This window comes from Perkinsus marinus (genome assembly GCF_000006405.1).
Source record: "Perkinsus marinus ATCC 50983 genomic scaffold scf_1104296931952, whole genome shotgun sequence".
Taxonomy (NCBI): Eukaryota; Perkinsozoa; order Perkinsida; family Perkinsidae; genus Perkinsus; species Perkinsus marinus.
The window spans coordinates 13177-29593 of record NW_003215582.1 but is presented as its reverse complement, the minus strand read 5'-3'; the positions used below and the strand labels follow the sequence as shown (position 1 = coordinate 29593).

General features: G+C 50.3%; 4 protein-coding genes across 4 annotated transcripts; 3 read left to right on the top strand and 1 right to left on the bottom strand.

Moving 5' to 3' along the window:
* Positions 1-77: 77 nt before the first annotated feature.
* Pmar_PMAR023518 (superoxide dismutase, putative) lies at positions 78-2653 on the bottom strand (the record flags this gene model as incomplete). The annotated part of the gene is made up of 9 exons (XM_002785759.1): positions 78-747; positions 795-901; positions 1171-1615; positions 1663-1764; positions 1819-1973; positions 2016-2157; positions 2200-2313; positions 2363-2449; positions 2493-2653. 9 exons carry the CDS (start codon positions 2651-2653, stop codon positions 189-191), a joined length of 1872 nt encoding a protein of 623 aa, XP_002785805.1. The 3' UTR covers positions 78-188.
* Positions 2654-3404: 751 nt separating this feature from the next.
* On the top strand, positions 3405-5370 carry Pmar_PMAR023517 (hypothetical protein; the record flags this gene model as incomplete). The annotated part of the gene is made up of 10 exons (XM_002785758.1): positions 3405-3465; positions 3525-3647; positions 3706-3755; positions 3807-3909; positions 3961-4078; positions 4143-4273; positions 4325-4387; positions 4858-4940; positions 5008-5103; positions 5152-5370. 10 exons carry the CDS (start codon positions 3405-3407, stop codon positions 5368-5370), a joined length of 1047 nt encoding a protein of 348 aa, XP_002785804.1.
* Positions 5371-6336: 966 nt separating this feature from the next.
* On the top strand, positions 6337-8948 carry Pmar_PMAR023516 (signal recognition particle 54 kDa protein 2; the record flags this gene model as incomplete). Its single annotated transcript, XM_002785757.1, has 13 exons — positions 6337-6488; positions 6578-6689; positions 6740-6843; positions 6893-6955; positions 7003-7128; positions 7177-7249; positions 7578-7668; positions 7726-7833; positions 7881-7976; positions 8020-8175; positions 8228-8393; positions 8496-8623; positions 8803-8948. The coding sequence occupies 13 exons, from the start codon at positions 6337-6339 to the stop codon at positions 8946-8948; spliced, it is 1521 nt and encodes a 506-aa protein (XP_002785803.1).
* A 14-nt stretch (positions 8949-8962) lies between these two features.
* Pmar_PMAR023515 (hypothetical protein) lies at positions 8963-16139 on the top strand (the record flags this gene model as incomplete). Its single annotated transcript, XM_002785756.1, has 33 exons — positions 8963-9002; positions 9292-9323; positions 9375-9488; positions 9537-9722; positions 9769-9909; positions 9953-10141; positions 10196-10294; positions 10371-10535; positions 10577-10699; positions 10898-11074; positions 11178-11318; positions 11362-11458; positions 11515-11660; positions 11711-11824; positions 11872-11997; positions 12045-12119; positions 12211-12336; positions 12539-12634; positions 12710-12820; positions 13405-13530; positions 13609-13686; positions 13729-13842; positions 13884-13997; positions 14048-14122; positions 14186-14266; positions 14313-14396; positions 14439-14732; positions 14788-14922; positions 14966-15172; positions 15222-15341; positions 15392-15601; positions 15653-15799; positions 15849-16139. The coding sequence occupies 33 exons, from the start codon at positions 8963-8965 to the stop codon at positions 16137-16139; spliced, it is 4374 nt and encodes a 1457-aa protein (XP_002785802.1).
* Between the last annotated feature and the right edge of the window lie 278 nt (positions 16140-16417).

Below are 16417 nucleotides of genomic sequence, written 5' to 3'. Positions count from 1 at the left end.
TGAACGAGTCTATTACTACCCGACCAGAATCTTTCTTCTGAGCATCCTCCGATATTAACAACTCAATGTGGCACGAACAAGGCAAAAAACCAAACAAGTGCGCTGAGAAAACGAGAGACCCACCCCAAGGGCCTGTGAGAGAAGCCTCATCCATTCAATGCTTATGACGTACAGCGAAGATTCCCTCATCAAGGGCTGGTACCGGCTAACCTACTGAATTGATCCTCCTCAATCTCCATTCTCTTCTCGCTTTCACTGATACAGCGTATCAAACTGGCCGAGTCTTGCACGATAGAGTCCAGTGAAGTCTCAAGGTCAATCACTCGCGCTAGAGCACTACGGCATGCCTCCGACAGCAGCTGGTAAGTAGCGATCTCTAATGCGAACTTGCTAGATGCTGCAGGTCTCAGGGCCTTCCTCACACATCTGAGCACCGCCCTCGGTATAGGAGATGCACCAGAAATCAAAAACGTTGAGGTGAGTAATCTCCGACATCGATTGGACATTCCTTCCGTTTGAGCCCATGATGCGATCTGAATCTCAGCCCCCAAGGGTGCTTGGCCCGACTTCGGTAAACCTTGGGTTGTTGCTAAACTTGCCGACCCCTGCGACTCCAAGGACAAGGTGTCGCCGACTTCTATATCAGAGGATGCAACAAATTTCAGCCGTCCATCTCTTTCAGTCACTCGGACATTCCCTCTTGACTCGCGTCCGCGAATGAGCTGAGATCCCGGCAATAGAGCCCATCTGAGATTGACAAGATCACGGAACTGCTATGGCAGCTGCTCCAGTACGTTCCATAGCCGAGGCGGAAGCTATCGCTGATGACGGCTGCCCTTATCCACAGGTCATCATCTGCTAACGCTGATGATGAGGGACCCAATCGAGCTTCCTCAACAACCTACAATGCGTATATTACAGCAAGCAGTAGATCCTCAATATTATTGATAGAGTAACAATCCTCTCCTACATGCACTAGTGGTAGGTGAATCACCCGAACCAGGGTAAAATAACATATCAAATACGCCGCTAGAGTACACTGCTGGCTGCCTAAATTTCTCCTAACGTGGCTACTCTAGCAGTGATGTGACACTATCATTCCCCTACGTGGCGAGTCGCCACTGGCGACACAAGGATATCCAATGGAGCCATGATATATCGAGGGATCACGAGGTCGTGAACAACTGATAGTCTAGTCGTCCTCGCTACCTCTCTGTATATGGAAGGACTGATCGCCTTCAATGCTTCCACTAAAGTACCGTTGACGTCATGTAGTATCGAGCTTGTACTCCTCAGTGGTGCGTTTTCTCGAGCCTCATCTGAGTAGGCCGCCCAGAGCCCCTCAAAACCCAACTGCTGTAATTCTTGCAGACTATCCAAGATCTGCCGCAGGGAGCCACGCAATAAGGCTTCCTTGGGATACTCGAACAGAGGTATGCCATGCGGCAGTGCTGTAAGAGCCACCAGCGCTTCACCTGACTCTGCTAGTCCCACCAAAGTTGATAATATCCCCTCGTCTATCAGACTAGCGTAAAGACGAGTCTGACTCGTGTCCAGTACGACTGGCTCTGGGGAATGCATAGGCTCGGGTCGAATCGGATGGTTCGACCATTGCCTGAATAATAATGACCTTGAATGACATAGTCGTAATAACATCTACACCTGAATTTCCTTATATACTGTACATCAAGCTTGTTCCAGTCAACTGCACCCCACCAGGCTTTTATATACGCCTCAACATTAGCACCATGGCTCTCTATGTACCTGGACAGCCCTCTTCTATTACAGTCGACGACCAGCAGCAGCGGCGAGTACTACGCATGCTCCCAAAGATCGATGTTGAAAATGGCGTAAATTTGGTCACCATGGATGCCATCATAATCTTGAGACGTTATCACGGAGAGTCCTTCCGGAAGGCTAAGTAACCAAACCCAACCGTATCCATCCAGCGAGAGAGCAGCCTCTAAAAGTTCCTGAGGTGTGGTATGTGAAGCGGCCATCGGCTGTGCACTCACCTCAAACAGTTCCTTCATACCGCCAAACGCGTTGGTGATATCCTGGACGAGTAGTGAACTTTCGAGAGAGAGAGGCTCCTCAAAATCGTCGTACATGCCTGTTGCCCGAAGGCAGTTGAAATAGATCTCATGATAGATGTAACTGGGAAGTCCTCTACACTCAGTCATTCGCCGCTGGCACTACCTGTTTCCGTAGTATACTAGCTTATCGCATAAAGGGAGAGGAATCTCCTCAGACAGGATGTTTTCGTATTCACAGAAGTAGAGAAGTGCATCGAAGCCCATGTGACGGACGTGCCTGCATGCTCAAGCGTGTCTTAGGTTCGGATCGTGCTGTCGCTGCCTACGTTGGGAGGTTGGGTAGCAAAGATAATTGTCTTAATCCTGTATTGAATCTCGCCGTGTCTCGGCCGCATATGGATCGATAATGGTAACTGTACCAAGGACTAGTACTGTGAGTCCCTGTGGTGTGTGTACCTCAGCGCCTTGGGCTGGACTAGAGGGAAGAAGTTGGCGTAGGTTGAGAACGGCACATCAAAAAGGGGGACGTGTCTGGCTCCTTGAGCCGATGATGAGAGTAGTAGGGAGATTAATAGGTCTCGGAGGAGGAGGGAATACAGAAACATGAAAACTACCATTGGGGATATCGCGTCGCGACTGTGAAAATGGTAAACATAACTCATTTTCTCAGCGGAGCGGTGCTTGCATGTAACGGATTCGACATCGGTGCGAGGTTCCCATGAATTCATCTCTGGGGACAAGTGAAAGCGAATCTCTCGTCGTAAGTCATCCCTTTGCCACGGACCTCGAACATTGCAACTTCACCTCGGCTGCATCCCTGCTACACAGTGATTGGAATCAACGACCCGGTGTGCTTTGAGATCAATACCCGCTGGATGTCTTCCCCCCGTTCTTACAATCAACACCCTTGCATGCGTAGTGACTGGTGGATTTGGTAAGAGCGTGGTCAACGCTATACCTCCTATCCCGATGGAACAATACGACCGTTATAGTGACACTGCGTGTATTGGCCTCGAACCATAATTGTGGTAGAACCGTTACATTGGGTTCGGACGAGTCGACTCCTTTGAGACCTTGGCAACTGAAGGCTCTCAGGAACCGTTGACATGCGGGACTCACTTGAAAAGAGTTTACCAGGCCGATGATATTGTCTTCGCCACGTAACTCTTGTTATTGCTGCCTGCAACTGTCAGCAACGAACTGTACTAGAAGGTTCGCAACAGTTGGCACAATCCAGTCTAGCATGCTTCGAGATACAGTGGTGGCGTTGATTTGTTAGAGTGATAAATCAAGTGGGGAAGGAGGATGATCTCTCTCGAGAAACATCCCATGTGATCGGCGCTCGCGACGGTACAGGGTTGTTTTAAAATGACAGTGATAAGCCCTCGGCAACGATCGGCAAGCAGGTTGACTGAAGGGAATGACCCAGGTAGTAGAGAGGGATGGCGGTGTGAGATGGGCTGGGGGGAGGGAGGAAGCTCATGTCAGCGGCTGCTGCTGCATACAGCCGACTGCTGGAGAACTTCATGTCCCCGGACTTCGATGTGGCAGAGTTTGTACGAGAGATGGTAGCTAACGCGGAGAGCAAAGGAAGTAGTTCGCCCAGTGGAGGTAATACCACACCGACAGTTGTTCTCGAAGCGTTGATACCTAGAAGTGATTGGTTTAGGTGCTACTCCTCGAAGAAGGAGCCAATCAGCAGGTGGTGGAGCTGTTGGGGTGGGTACGGTAGTCGGTGGTGCTCTTGCTCGAAGTGCTGGTCTCTATCAGGCAGTGATAGCCCAGCTGGACCAAGCCATATTCACGGTAGATGAGCAGCTTCGTAGTAAAGTGGCAGATTGCTACGATCAGCTCTTGCTCAACGACACGACGGGTAGTTAGGGAGAGGCTCAGCAGGGGGGAAGGGTTATGGTCGCGATTTCAGATCTGGACCGGGTGGACGGCGAGCTTGGGCAAATCCGGGAATCTGTTGCTGTACTGAGAGCCACGCTGGACAATGTACAGACTGAGGCATTGGCTCCGTTCAAAGTCATAAAGAGAAGGTAACACGACCGGGGATGGAACCATGGTCCTCTGGATGAGTTGTTCCAAATGGGAGGGTCTTAGGTTGGACACGCTGGAGAGAGCCCAAAAGGCAGCAGCTCTAGTGAGAAGCACTCAGAAGTTGCTCCTGGGAGTCCGGAAACTGAGGATGCAAATGCAAGCGGCCAACGCGGAAAGTTCATCAGCATTTGATGGTGACGACTCTCATCTGGGGTAACTGCGATGGCACTGATTCTTGATTTCAGGTCGGCCGAGCCTTGGGCCGCATTCTGCCAAAGCTGCTATCCTAGCTTATGGGCTCCAGATGTGTAGGACTTCTATGGGAGGGTGTTGTCCGTGTCCTTACTCCTTCACTATAGGTCGGAATGGCGATAATAGGAATATCATTGTCATTTGAGCTTGTGAGATTTCCCACCTCTGAGCTCCCATTGTATCAGCTTATCTCGGGAGGGAGTAGTTCACGTCAATCAGCCGGTTGCTCTATTCAGCATTGTCAATGGAAGCGGACACTCTCGCACGACTACCTGCGATATCCAAGGAAGTTGCCTTTATTCACCACAGTTCGTCATTACTACGGAAACAAGCCTCGGAGGTAGTAGCATTAGCTCGGATCTCAGCGGCCGACAGTTGACGTGCTCCCAGGCTTTGATGGTCGGCTTGAAGCCGGACTTTGGCTCACCTGTGAAACAGCGTGCCGTTTTAATGTCTGCTGTGCAAGTCCTCTTCGAGCTCGGTAGAATTCAAAGTCCCTCACGAGTCTCGCTTACGCTCCTTTCAGGTTGCCTCCCTACGGAAGGTAGAGCGTGTGCTGCTGCAGTGGTATCAAATGTGGACGCGTTCGCCCTGCAGGTGCCTGAAGAGGTGCTGACGGGTCTACGGCTTGCAATCCATACTCACGCGCTGAGTTGTTGTTACTCGTCTTGTTCAGAACTCTGCTCAAGGAGATACAGTCAACTTGGAGCAGTTTTGGAGAGTAGCTGAAAGACTCGCCGAGGCCATTGTACTCTTTGGGAGGCCTGTCGAGGTAAAGCTGGTATCTTAGGAGTTGATTCTTAAGATAGTCTTCGCTCAGATGCTCGATGAACTAGTACGGCTCGGTGTTGACCCACTTACGCAGAAGCCCTTCATGTCGTCATTCCAAGAGGCCGAAGCTGAGCCGATCTCACGAGCTGCATGGGAAGCTGTTGCCGATGGACTTGCAGTTAAACGTCTGAAGCATGCCCACACGACGAATCGGAATCTGCGAGCGGGGAAGGCAAGTCATCTCAGTGTTCTCTCGTCGATCCAATGAATGGATGTAGTTGTTACGTTGTGTTACTCATCGTCCCTGCAGGTGGATCTCAACCGGCTGCGTGCCGTTGTCATTGTGGAGCCTTATGAGCGTCTTCATGGGAATACTCGAACAGCGAAAGCGAGAGAAACTCGCTCGCAATCAGAAGGATCCACCGGCAACGATGCGTATTTTTGTTCAATGGAAAAGGCGTTGGGAATAGCAACTGCGTCATCCAAGTGATTTACTGTTCTGTACCGAATTTTCTTGTGTTGACCTAAATGAGCTGAAGGTCTGTTGGGTGGTCATGCGATATTCACGTGAGAGTCCGGGGGCCTTCGCTATGGCTTTGTAGCTCTTGCTGGGGGACATTGGCATCAACAATTAGGAGCTAAATTTGGCAAGTACACTATCCGGGGTTTGAACCCGCGACCTCCAGATGGACTGTTATATCGGCACTAGTAACAGTCTCGAACGGCGGGGATTGCTGGTGTTTGGATGTGACTCTGGTATCGCTGAGATGACTCAGTTCATTTCACTGGCAATCGTCTTCTGTTCATTAGGCATTAATGCCAAATTAGTTCGGACGACTGTTAGACAGAGCGATTAGTGATGAGGTAGCCAGGGGATATGCGTCGGATTAGTTCTGCTGCTCCATCACACGTGCTTATCCATGGGGTTCCTCTTCGAAGAGGAAACCTTATGGATAAACATGTGTTTGATAGTTTGAGACTAGAACTGTCTGTGCATGGCGAATTCGTCTTGCCCATCAGAACACAATAAAACTACTTCCTATCAGCTCTGGAGCTTTCACAGTCTATTCTCGAGTGCTGACCAACTGTATAACGTTGGAGCCGGCAAGAGGCAACTACTATTTGAAGGCACGGCCATGCAGCCATTCGAGTGTTCGTCTGGTGAAAGGGAGGAGGGAAGTTTCTGAGTTTCACAGGAACTGACGTACGCAGATTTTTTGGTCATTTTTCTCAAATGGTCCTCAACGACTTGAGCAGCCAACTGACCTCAGCGCTGCGCTCGTTGCAGAAGGCGGCTTCTTCACTCAATGAGGAGGATGACGAGCCGTTGGAGGAGTGCCTGAAGGAAATCGCTAAAGCTCTGCTCCAGGCTGATGTGAATGTCAAGTGAGACCACCTTCCTTACCGGTCTCCCCTCCGGCTCTCCCTTGAGCTCGATATCTATCAGTATCTGGGAAACTGTTTCTGCGATGTAGGTACGTCTCGAAGCTGCGGCAGAGTATTAGAACACAGATGAAGCTCTACGAGGGCGCGGCGATTAATCGGCATAAGACTGTGCGCAAACTCGTTTTCGATGAGCTTGTTAAAGTGAGAAACTTGCGAAGATTATCAAATCCGTACGACGATGCCACTTTCAGTTACTAACGCCTTCTAGGGCACCTCGGACACTCACTAAGGGCCGGTCCAATGTAGTTATGTTTGTCGGTCTGCAGGGCAGTGGCAAGACAACATCATGCACTAAGTGAAATTCACAACCTTCAGATTAACTATTTGAACTATCACCATATTAGATACGCCCTGTACTACCAACGACGAGGATGGAAGGTGGCGCTAGTCTGTGCTGATACATTTAGGTGGGCTACAGGACCATCGTGGACTGGATGTAGCGGGGCCATCTCAGAGCTGGGGCGTTCGATCAACTGAGGCAGAACGCGACTAAAGCTCTTATCCCCTTCTATGGCAGCCATACTATAACAGACCCGGTACAGGTGGCTTCAGAAGGTGTGGAGCTTTTCAAAGAGGAGCGGTAAGGTCGCGACTGGTTCGGTATTATAATACGTCATCCAATCCCAAGATACGACCTTATCATTGTCGACACTTCAGGGCGGCATAAGCAAGAGTTGGCACTGTTCGATGAGATGAAACAGGTGAGGCAATGGGGGTTAGGAAATGTCGTGGGAATACGGTGTGTGCCGCCACTGCTAGTATGCAAGTCTTGCGATAAGTCTCAAGTGCAAAAAACTATCGCAATTGATGAGTAGACTACGGGTGATTGCTATTCAGCTGAGTCGATACTCTTCGCCGTCTCCTCTCGATCATTGTATACACATCGTTGGGTTGTGAGGGGATCATCGGAATGCGACTATTAAATTGACTCGAATACAGCTACTCCACAAACGGGTATACTATTGGCACACTTCTCGTGGTGATCAATCGCTTGCGAGTCACCGGTCTCGCACAGCTTTCGTCGATCAGGTGTCAGAAGCGGTGAAGCCTGATGATGTGATATTCGTGATGGACTCCCATATTGGCCAGGCTTGCAGCGCTCAGGCAGCAGCCTTCTCGAGTACAAATCCCCCCCATCACTTCCGGAAATTGTGTGTTTCGAGCGCGCTGTGATCAGATGCGGTGGATGTTGGGTCGGTCATCATCACCAAGCTGGATGGACATGCGAAGGGTGGTGGCGCTTTATCGGCTGTAGCTGCCACAGACTCTCCCATTATATTCATCGGTTAAGTCGTGAATGTCCATCATGCCTTCGTACGCTCTGCTTGTTAGGTACTGGTGAGCATCTCGATGACTTCGAAAGGTTCGAAGTGAAGGGCTTCGTTGGGCGGTTACTGGGAATAGGTGACTTGGCCGGTTTAGCAGATAGTAAGTGCCTCTGTGGTGTATTTGGAACGCTACTTTCATTCAGGCATTGCCAACGCTGTTGACATCGACGAGCAGAAGAAGACGATGGAGCGACTCCAGGCGGGTAAGGCGTTCACTCTGCGAGATCTGTATTCACAGCTGCAAGCGGTGATGAACATGGGATCCATGTCGAAGATGCTGAGCATGTTACCGGGCATGGGTAACATGCTGGATGCCCAATTATGTGGCGGTGTATACCTTCATGGGCTCAGGTGGCAGTAGTCTTCCTACGATGTCCGATGAAGCTTCAGTGAAGCGCATCAAGCGGTTCTTGGTTATGATGGACTCGTTGACAGCAGCTGAGATGGATTCAGCGAAGCCGATCACTGAAGGCACGAGGATAATGAGGATATCGAGAGGCAGCGGCAGCCATCCCTAGTAAGTGCTTACGTGTCTCCCTGTGCAGTGAATACTGCTGTTGGCGTTCAACAAGGCCCAAGTGGGGTAAGCACATCAATGAATGCAGTTTTGTGGTTTCAGTGCCGTCATCGAATTGATAGAAGAGCATAAGAAGATGCAGAAGATGCTCCAACGTATGGGGAAGACAGGTCTCTTATCGAAGGCTGGAGACCTCACCAACATGGTACGGAATCCGCAACAAGTGATAAGTAAGGTCAGCATTCTACCGTCCTGTGGGATATCACTTTGTATTGCTTTCACTCGACGTGGAATCGACATGGAATGCATATGGGACCTAGAATCACTAATTTGGTCCTCCTAGGAACGCTCCGCTGTTCTCTCAGCACTTTAGTATCGGTAGTTGGGTCGGCGAGATTTGAATTATCAGGTAAGTTGAAAGCGTCCGTAGATCACGATACATTAGCGAAAATGGGCGGAGCGGAGAACTTTTTTAGTATGATGAAAGAGATGGAGCAGAATGAGGAAATGCAGGCCTTATCTAAGAAGCTGTCTAGTGGCAGCAAAAAGAGATAAGGGGACCATGAGCAATGGTATTGACCATGATTCTCCACTTCGATGAGAATGATGGTGAAAAGTTGAGTACTTGCAAGATTAGCAAGATGCGCAAGATGTTTGCTCTATTCCGTGTATTCAGCGCAGTTGAGCTGTCTCGTTTGTCAATCTCATCGCAGCGCAACTCCTGCCCAGGGTGGACGCGGGACTAGTGCACGAAAAGTCGTGTTGGTTCGTCAACAGTGTGAGAGTGACTCCTTCAGTTTGCCCCAGGAATTAGTCGCCAACTGAATGCGGAAGCTTCCAATGGGATCCATAAACTCTATACTGATCATTATTGGGAGCCTCCTCTTCGTTGCTGTAGGTGGGCATAAAGAAAGCCCTCCACAAGACAAGGTATGAAGCCACGAAGTGGTGGAAGAGTGGTATGAGTTTTGCCACCCTCAGGCTGCCGACGCCCTTACCGATCTATGTAGCGGCATCGTGATAAAGGGGGAGCGCTTGACGAAGAGTCACTTGGCTAAGGCGACCTCCACTCGGGACTATCCGTACACTCTCTGGGTAACTTCGGATCACGCTGGTGGTCTTGAGACACTTCCATTCATGCAGACCATCGGGGACGACCGTGGGACATTTACGAAGCACACCTGTGAACGAGTGAGGAGCTCCCCAAGAAGGAACAAGGAGCTGCAATATGAAGTGCTCACTAGATGCGATGGGTTACCTACGACGCTATATTTCCCCGACGAGGAGGCCGCTGTGGACTTCGCTGTGCAGTGGGGTCATCTCGAAGCGGTATAATGGCGAGTCATTAGCTTCGTTGTTTGATTGTCTTTCTCAGTATGAAGTGGATGCGACCGTTTTGAGGGAGGGACGTGTCGCGAAGAACCCCTTCTCGCGGTTTGCTCTGTTCAAGAAAAAGCTGACGGCTGCTCATGTTAACTTTGGCAAAAATTGGAAAGCAGTGAAGAGATATCTCAAGGTAGCTGCAACGGGTCATGAGTTTGAGTAATGTGGATGTTCAGATCGGCAGCAAGACGTATGCGTACTGTGAACAAGTGACTTCTGGTCCTACTAGTTACAGCGATAACTGGAAGCTTCGGGTCACTTGTACCAAGGAGAACTCAAAAATGACGAAGACTTTCGATATAGAGTTCCTCAGCAAAGACAGTGCGATGAGTTTCGCTACTATATGGGGAGGCTATACGACTGAGGTGGGCAATTTCGTGGCGCAGTGACGGTGAGTGGCTCGAAGTTTCCTTGTTGAGGTACCGATGTCGGCGAGGATGATCAGGGGGTCGAACATCAAGGCCGCTGAGCTCCTCGTCAGCCCTTCCACGGGACGCGCCAGAAAGAGAATTCTCCGCGTAAGCCTCGTCGGGTGCCTCGGCCCCGCACTAATTGCATAAAAATGCGATGGCTAGGATTTGAACCGTGTTTCAGCTCCAGGACAACAAAGCAAGAATCTGCCGTGCCGTCAGTGACGTCATCTACAAGGGTGATGCTGCTGACGTCGTAGTGGTATGCGACAAGCAGCTGCATACCATACCGTTCGATGCCTATCAACGTGCCGAGAGATTTGCTGCTGTTTGGGGCGGCTTCAAGAAGGTTCGTCTATCCTCCTTGTGGTCCAGTCACGGGTCTTTCAGGTCGATGAAGATGTCGTCGGGAAATGTTCTAAGATGGAGATAGCTGGACAAGCCGATACTATCGCTAGGGCAACATCAGACGTCGTGTCCCTGGGGAGAAAAATCGCTTCTGGACGTCTCGAGGTAGGTATGAGCTCTGATCATAGAACGTAAAATTCTGTTCCAAATCATGTGGATCACGACGGTATATCGTAGTTCATATAGCTATAGTTCAACTGCGCCTACCGCTTTGTCGGTTTTCACCTTGCTTGAAAGTGCATCCTCCGGAAAGATCCCGTCGGAGATGAGTTATGCTACCAGTGAGTTTCCTTTCACTCTCAGACTAGTGAAGGCTTGATGCTGCGTTGTGCACGTGTGAACGAGCCGGTATCATATGAAGGAGGCATTGACAAGTACGTGGTTAAGACCAAGTGCCAGGACCGCACCACGAGGATCATCTGCGATGACGAGGATGCTGCATGGCGGTTCTCGGCCCAGTGGTCACATTTCCGGGCGGGGGTGAGTCTCGCTGCGGCACGATGTGGATCGCTTCCATTTGTTCGAACTTCCAACGCTTGGGTGTCTTGAAATCCAGCCTCGTCACTGGTCCTCATCGGGATAGGTCTCTACCAATCTCGGCCTAGTGAGTGCCTCTACTCGTGTCGACCTCCACCACAACGGTAAACACTTTCTGTTCACCCTCACTGCAGCCAACGTCGAGAGCCATGTGAGCTCGTCGAGTGTTCGGATGCGCTGGCTCGGGGTAAGACCTCTCTTACTCGTTCCTTCCTAACCTCTCTCCTTAGCTCCGCTATGCTGGCACCTCCACTAAGGACGATCGAGATTTATCCCGTAAATGGTTCGTGTGTTCGAAGGTTAAGACTATTAAAGAAACTGATAACGGTGAGACCGGCTTCCGCTACCTGACTGGTTGTGGGAGGATCCGTTCTGCCATTCAGGCGAATTCCATGTCGTTACCACGTGCGGTCTTTCACTCCGCAATCGCATCCCGAGTCCTGAGGATAGTAACGACGAAGTTGAAGTTGTCTTCGCCAAAAGAGAACAGGCACAAGAGTTCGCCTCGCAGTGGGGCCAATACAATCCAGTAGGTCCACTCTGCATTCGTGATCATATCGCTCACTAACATCACTTCAGATGAATGCCCACGATGTCGGAGTGATTTACTCGGCGGAGCCTATGGCGGGTGTGGTCGCGGCTGGCTTTTACCGGGATACGTTCTCTGGAAAGCTGTCGGGCAGGGTGCTCACGGTGAGAGAGTACGGCTACTGAGCCCCCGATTCAAGTTACCTTCCCAGACTCGCGACGCCGCCTTTGAATGCGGTGCGGTATCGGCCATGGAACAGCAGATCGATGGTGATGTTCACCTCCGAACCGAGTGTTCAGGGGAGCGGAAGACGACAGAAAAGCTCAGCTCGGCTGACGTAGGATTATTTACTGTTCAGTATGGTGATGGTCTTTTCATTCGCAGACCACACTGGTGTTGAAACGTGCTGAGACAGCGGTGAAGTGGGCTGTGAGATGGGGAGATATTGCCAAATCCGAGGTATGTTGATACTGTAACGCTCGATGATTCACTCCTTATTTCCATGGTTTAATTAATCTCTGTGATGTAGCTCACACTACTGGGTTATCAGATCTACATGTCCTCCGATATGGTATCTGATTCTACTGCGAGCGTGCAGGACCAGGTCACAGGCACTGTGAATGTTGCTAAGTTGGTATATGCCTCGACGGGAGCTCTACAGACTAGGGTTATCGAGGTGAGATAGACTACAGCCTATCTAATTCGCATGCATATCACTTCAGATCAATGATGACAGTGGCAAAGCTTTCGTCTATAATTGTGAGGGCGTCTCCTCGGACATAACTTCACAAGGAACTTCCTACAATGTCCAGGCAAGGTTTCCCCGTCTCGCCTTTCGTCATACCTAACGCAATATCTCATAGGGGATCACATCTTAGGTCCTATGTGGAAGCACCATTGTACGTGTTACCTTTCCGAGCCAAGAACTTGGAATCGCTTTCGCTCGATATTTCGGCGGCATGCACAACGCTAATGTGAGCCGCTAGGCTGTTCTTGAACCACTGTCTCGCTCCTTCGTCATGAGATCATTTTCTAATCATGTCATGCAGATTGAATCTGATGCGGAATTCATCGGCTCGTGTCCGAGCGCCGTCATTGGAACTGGTGGCGTTCACGATCTCAAACATGCTCGGCTACGCAAAGAGACAGGGACCGGCGAAGTGAAGAGGATTTTAGTTGTGAGGAGCATCTAAACATGTTTGAATTTTCCGTCACGCGTATGTGAAAGGTCCGCGGAGAAGACAAGGAACTCAGCTGCTCGAATGTTGTGAAACCTCCGCAGTTTGATGACGGTGTGTACAAGATATCAGTTGTTTGTGAAACGAAGCCTGTCACAATCACTTGCACGGACTCTGACCCAGCCGTGCTACTCGCGACCAGCTGGGGTGCATACCCCCGCGCTGAGGTTGGTTTCGGAAACAGCGGATGGTCGTCGACTGCATACGATGTTTCTACTTAGTTCGGGGTTGAGCTTCCCTCTGGAGTGTGTTCGAACGCCCGTCTCGGAAACGACGAGGGTTGGACTGTAATGGAACAGACTGTAACTATGACAGGAGATAGCAGGAGCTTCGTGGTGAGTCTAGGCAAAAAGATTGAAAAATGCTTCGGACAAGCCGGACTTGATCTACATATATTATAGCTCCGGTGGCTCAATCGGATAGAGCGTTGGACTTCTAATCCAAAGGTTGCGGGTTCAAGTCCCGCCCGGAGTATTTTCTGTCTCCATTGCACACTGAAATTCCAGGTTGTCAAGGCTGGGGCTTCCACCCGAATCAACTGCGATGGGCTGCAGCAGAACCCACGTGTCGGATCCGATGGAGTAGAAATATCTATCAACTGCTATGAGGAAACTTCGGGAACACCTAAGAAGGTGAGATTTGAGAGACGTTGATGGTGAACTTCACATTGTGTATGATGGCTAATCTATGTCTTGGTATCGATCCTTCAGTTGGAACTCCTCTGCGATACTCCCTCCGATGCTGTCAGCGTCTGCAAGGGCCCTCTATTTGAGAAACAGGATGCTGTGGTAAGTCCCGACGTATCGTTCCCTGCGGTTATCTACCATCAGGTGGAGGTCAGCAGCAGAGTCCGCAGTGCATGCGACGTCGTAACGATATCCGGTCAGTCATCTCCGATGCGCCTGACATCAGCGAGCATACAGGACTCGGCTGTGGTCGTTGATGTAAGATGTCGCTTTGCTCTTGCCCTTCCATCTCTACTTAGATCGCTGGCGCCGACAAGTCGAACACTAGACGGGTTTCTTGCACACACTTCTTCGGTTCTCCCGAGGTCACTGATCATCAAACCCTCGTACTCCACGCCCAGTGCGGAGAGGAGGTCAGTCATGTGAAGCCATGCAGATCCTCACTGGCGGCCTCTCCTCGCAGGTGTTGAACTTCGAGTGTAAAGACACAGCAGCTGCGTTACAACTCGCTGCATCCGGACAGATCGACCAGCCAGCAGTAGGTTACTCGGAAACGCACAGAACGGGTGGCAGCCTATGGGAGCCACCACCTTCATTGTAGATCGCCCTCCAGCAAGGAGTGATCAACTCCTGTGCGGAAGTGAGACAGGAAGGCATCTCGAATGCATTCTCTCTATCGAAGGTGACACGTGAATACTCCTACTTAGAGTGATAAGTTTGGCTGGTAGGCTACATACAGACCAAGCTTCGCGAAGAGCTCTGGGTACTCTCTTATGTCCGGCTCGGGACAGGACCTGAAACGATGGCTAACGGTATGGCGACTGTCTTACTTAGCGTTATGCTGGTCTCGGTAGGTTACTTTGAGAAATGATGATGAGCCCAGTTACGAAGACTCGAACTACTTACTTTCCTGCGGCGCTGTGAGCTCTATGCCAGAGCCCTATTCTGCCCTCGATAGAAATGCTGACAAATACAAAGTCTCCGTAGAGTGTGACAATGCTGAAGGAATAAGCGGGAACACCAAAGTGGAGGTAAACCCTGAAGCTAGTGATACTGTTGCAGAAAGTGACCCCCAGGTCTTGTGCGACGACTCCCAGAGTGCCGTGCAGCTTTCCACGATGTGGGGTTCTCTGGAAAGCACACAGATGGTAGGCGGCTTCTCTATGATTGTCATGGTTATTCTGTTACACCTCCTATCCATAGGCGAGTATAGAACTAACGAGCCTACACACTCAATTGAAAGCAGCATGGCTTGACGCTGCGAAAGTGGATTCCAACAAGGTTCATATGTTCGTCGCGAATCCAGATGGCGAACATGAGGAGGGAAGCATTCTCCAAGTAGGTTGAGAATCAGTTTGGAGAAGAGACTTCTCATCTTCAGATTGGTTCGAGCTCTTATAAATGCGACCCGAAGGCGCCCCACCGCGTTTACTTCAAGCAGTTCTTCTATTACGTTACCATGCGCTGTAACGAGTTATCGGCGGATAAGATGACCTTGGGAGACTCCCATAAGGTGACGCTCATTGCCAGCAGTGAAGAGGGAGCCCTCACCATGGCGCGAGCTTTTGCCAAGTTGCCTGTTGACAAGGTGAGAGTCTTTGATCATCGCCGAACTCTTCGTGTCTCGCCTGTGATAGGTATGGATTGATCACACGCTCTACTTCGCGGATGAGGAAGGAGACGCTACGCTTGGCGATACCCAAGCTGCCTTGACGGAGGCATACATAAAGGTCTTCCCGAGGGAGTACGTGCTCGATGTGAGTGCCATAAAGCGATGTGACGAGACATAAAGTTGCCCGCTTATCAGTTCAGCGGCGCATTCCAGTGCAGTTGTAACGAAGTCTCACAGGCCCCGAGGCACACAGCAGGCGATAAGTATAAAGTTATGCTGACATGTGGTAAACGTGATGGTGATACTGAACCTGAGCAAAAAGAGCAAGTCGTTACCATCGCCTTCTCCACGTCTTCCAAGGCGATTGGTTTCTCCAACGCCTTCGGGGGCTTGTTATACCATGAGGTGAGAACATCTCAATCATTCGAATTGCATGCGGAATGCCCTGGTCATCAGGTCGAGATCGATCCCACTATCATTCGTACTGTTGATTACATCTCGTCTACGCCCGAGCAGTATATGGGGAGAGGGGAGATATACCCACTCAAGAGGGCTACTGTGAGGTTTGACCTCGATGGTCATGTCACCTCTCGCCGCATCGAAGTAAGCTGGTGTCTTTTATATGGCCGTGATTCGATTTATTCTATGTCAGTTCTTACGCGCAGACCAGTTTCATGGAAGTGACAACGGGAAGCGCACTTATCATCCTGTGAAGTTCGACTGCGATGAGAAGCTCCTGCAGGATCGCAAAGCTGATCAATCTGGTCGCATCGTCGCCGCGACACTAACGGCGACATGCGTAGAGACCTACAGTGGTTTCCACCAACAACGTGTCGACAGGGCGAAAGTCCTCATGTCTTTCCGAAGATCGCCTGACGCTGCCGAAGCCTTCATGAGTTGGTGGCGCGGTAACTTCAGAACTGTTGATACTCAAGTGTCGTAGGCAGACGGCGCCCGGTTCCAAATGTCTTAAAATTAGTTGAATACTCATATGTGTGATTTGTGCTTTGGCAAGATGTTTATTCTACTTTGTGTAGTGTAACGAGATGCATGTTCATCAGTTGTTATGAATAACGATATGATTGTGTTGCTCAGTAGAGGAGACGTTTGGACGCTGAGTATTACCCGAACATGAGCGTGACACGACGGAAGGGTATCTACGAGGAAGCTTAGTCTCAACTCCAACGTTTCTTAAAAATGATCAACACAACGAAATGTGTG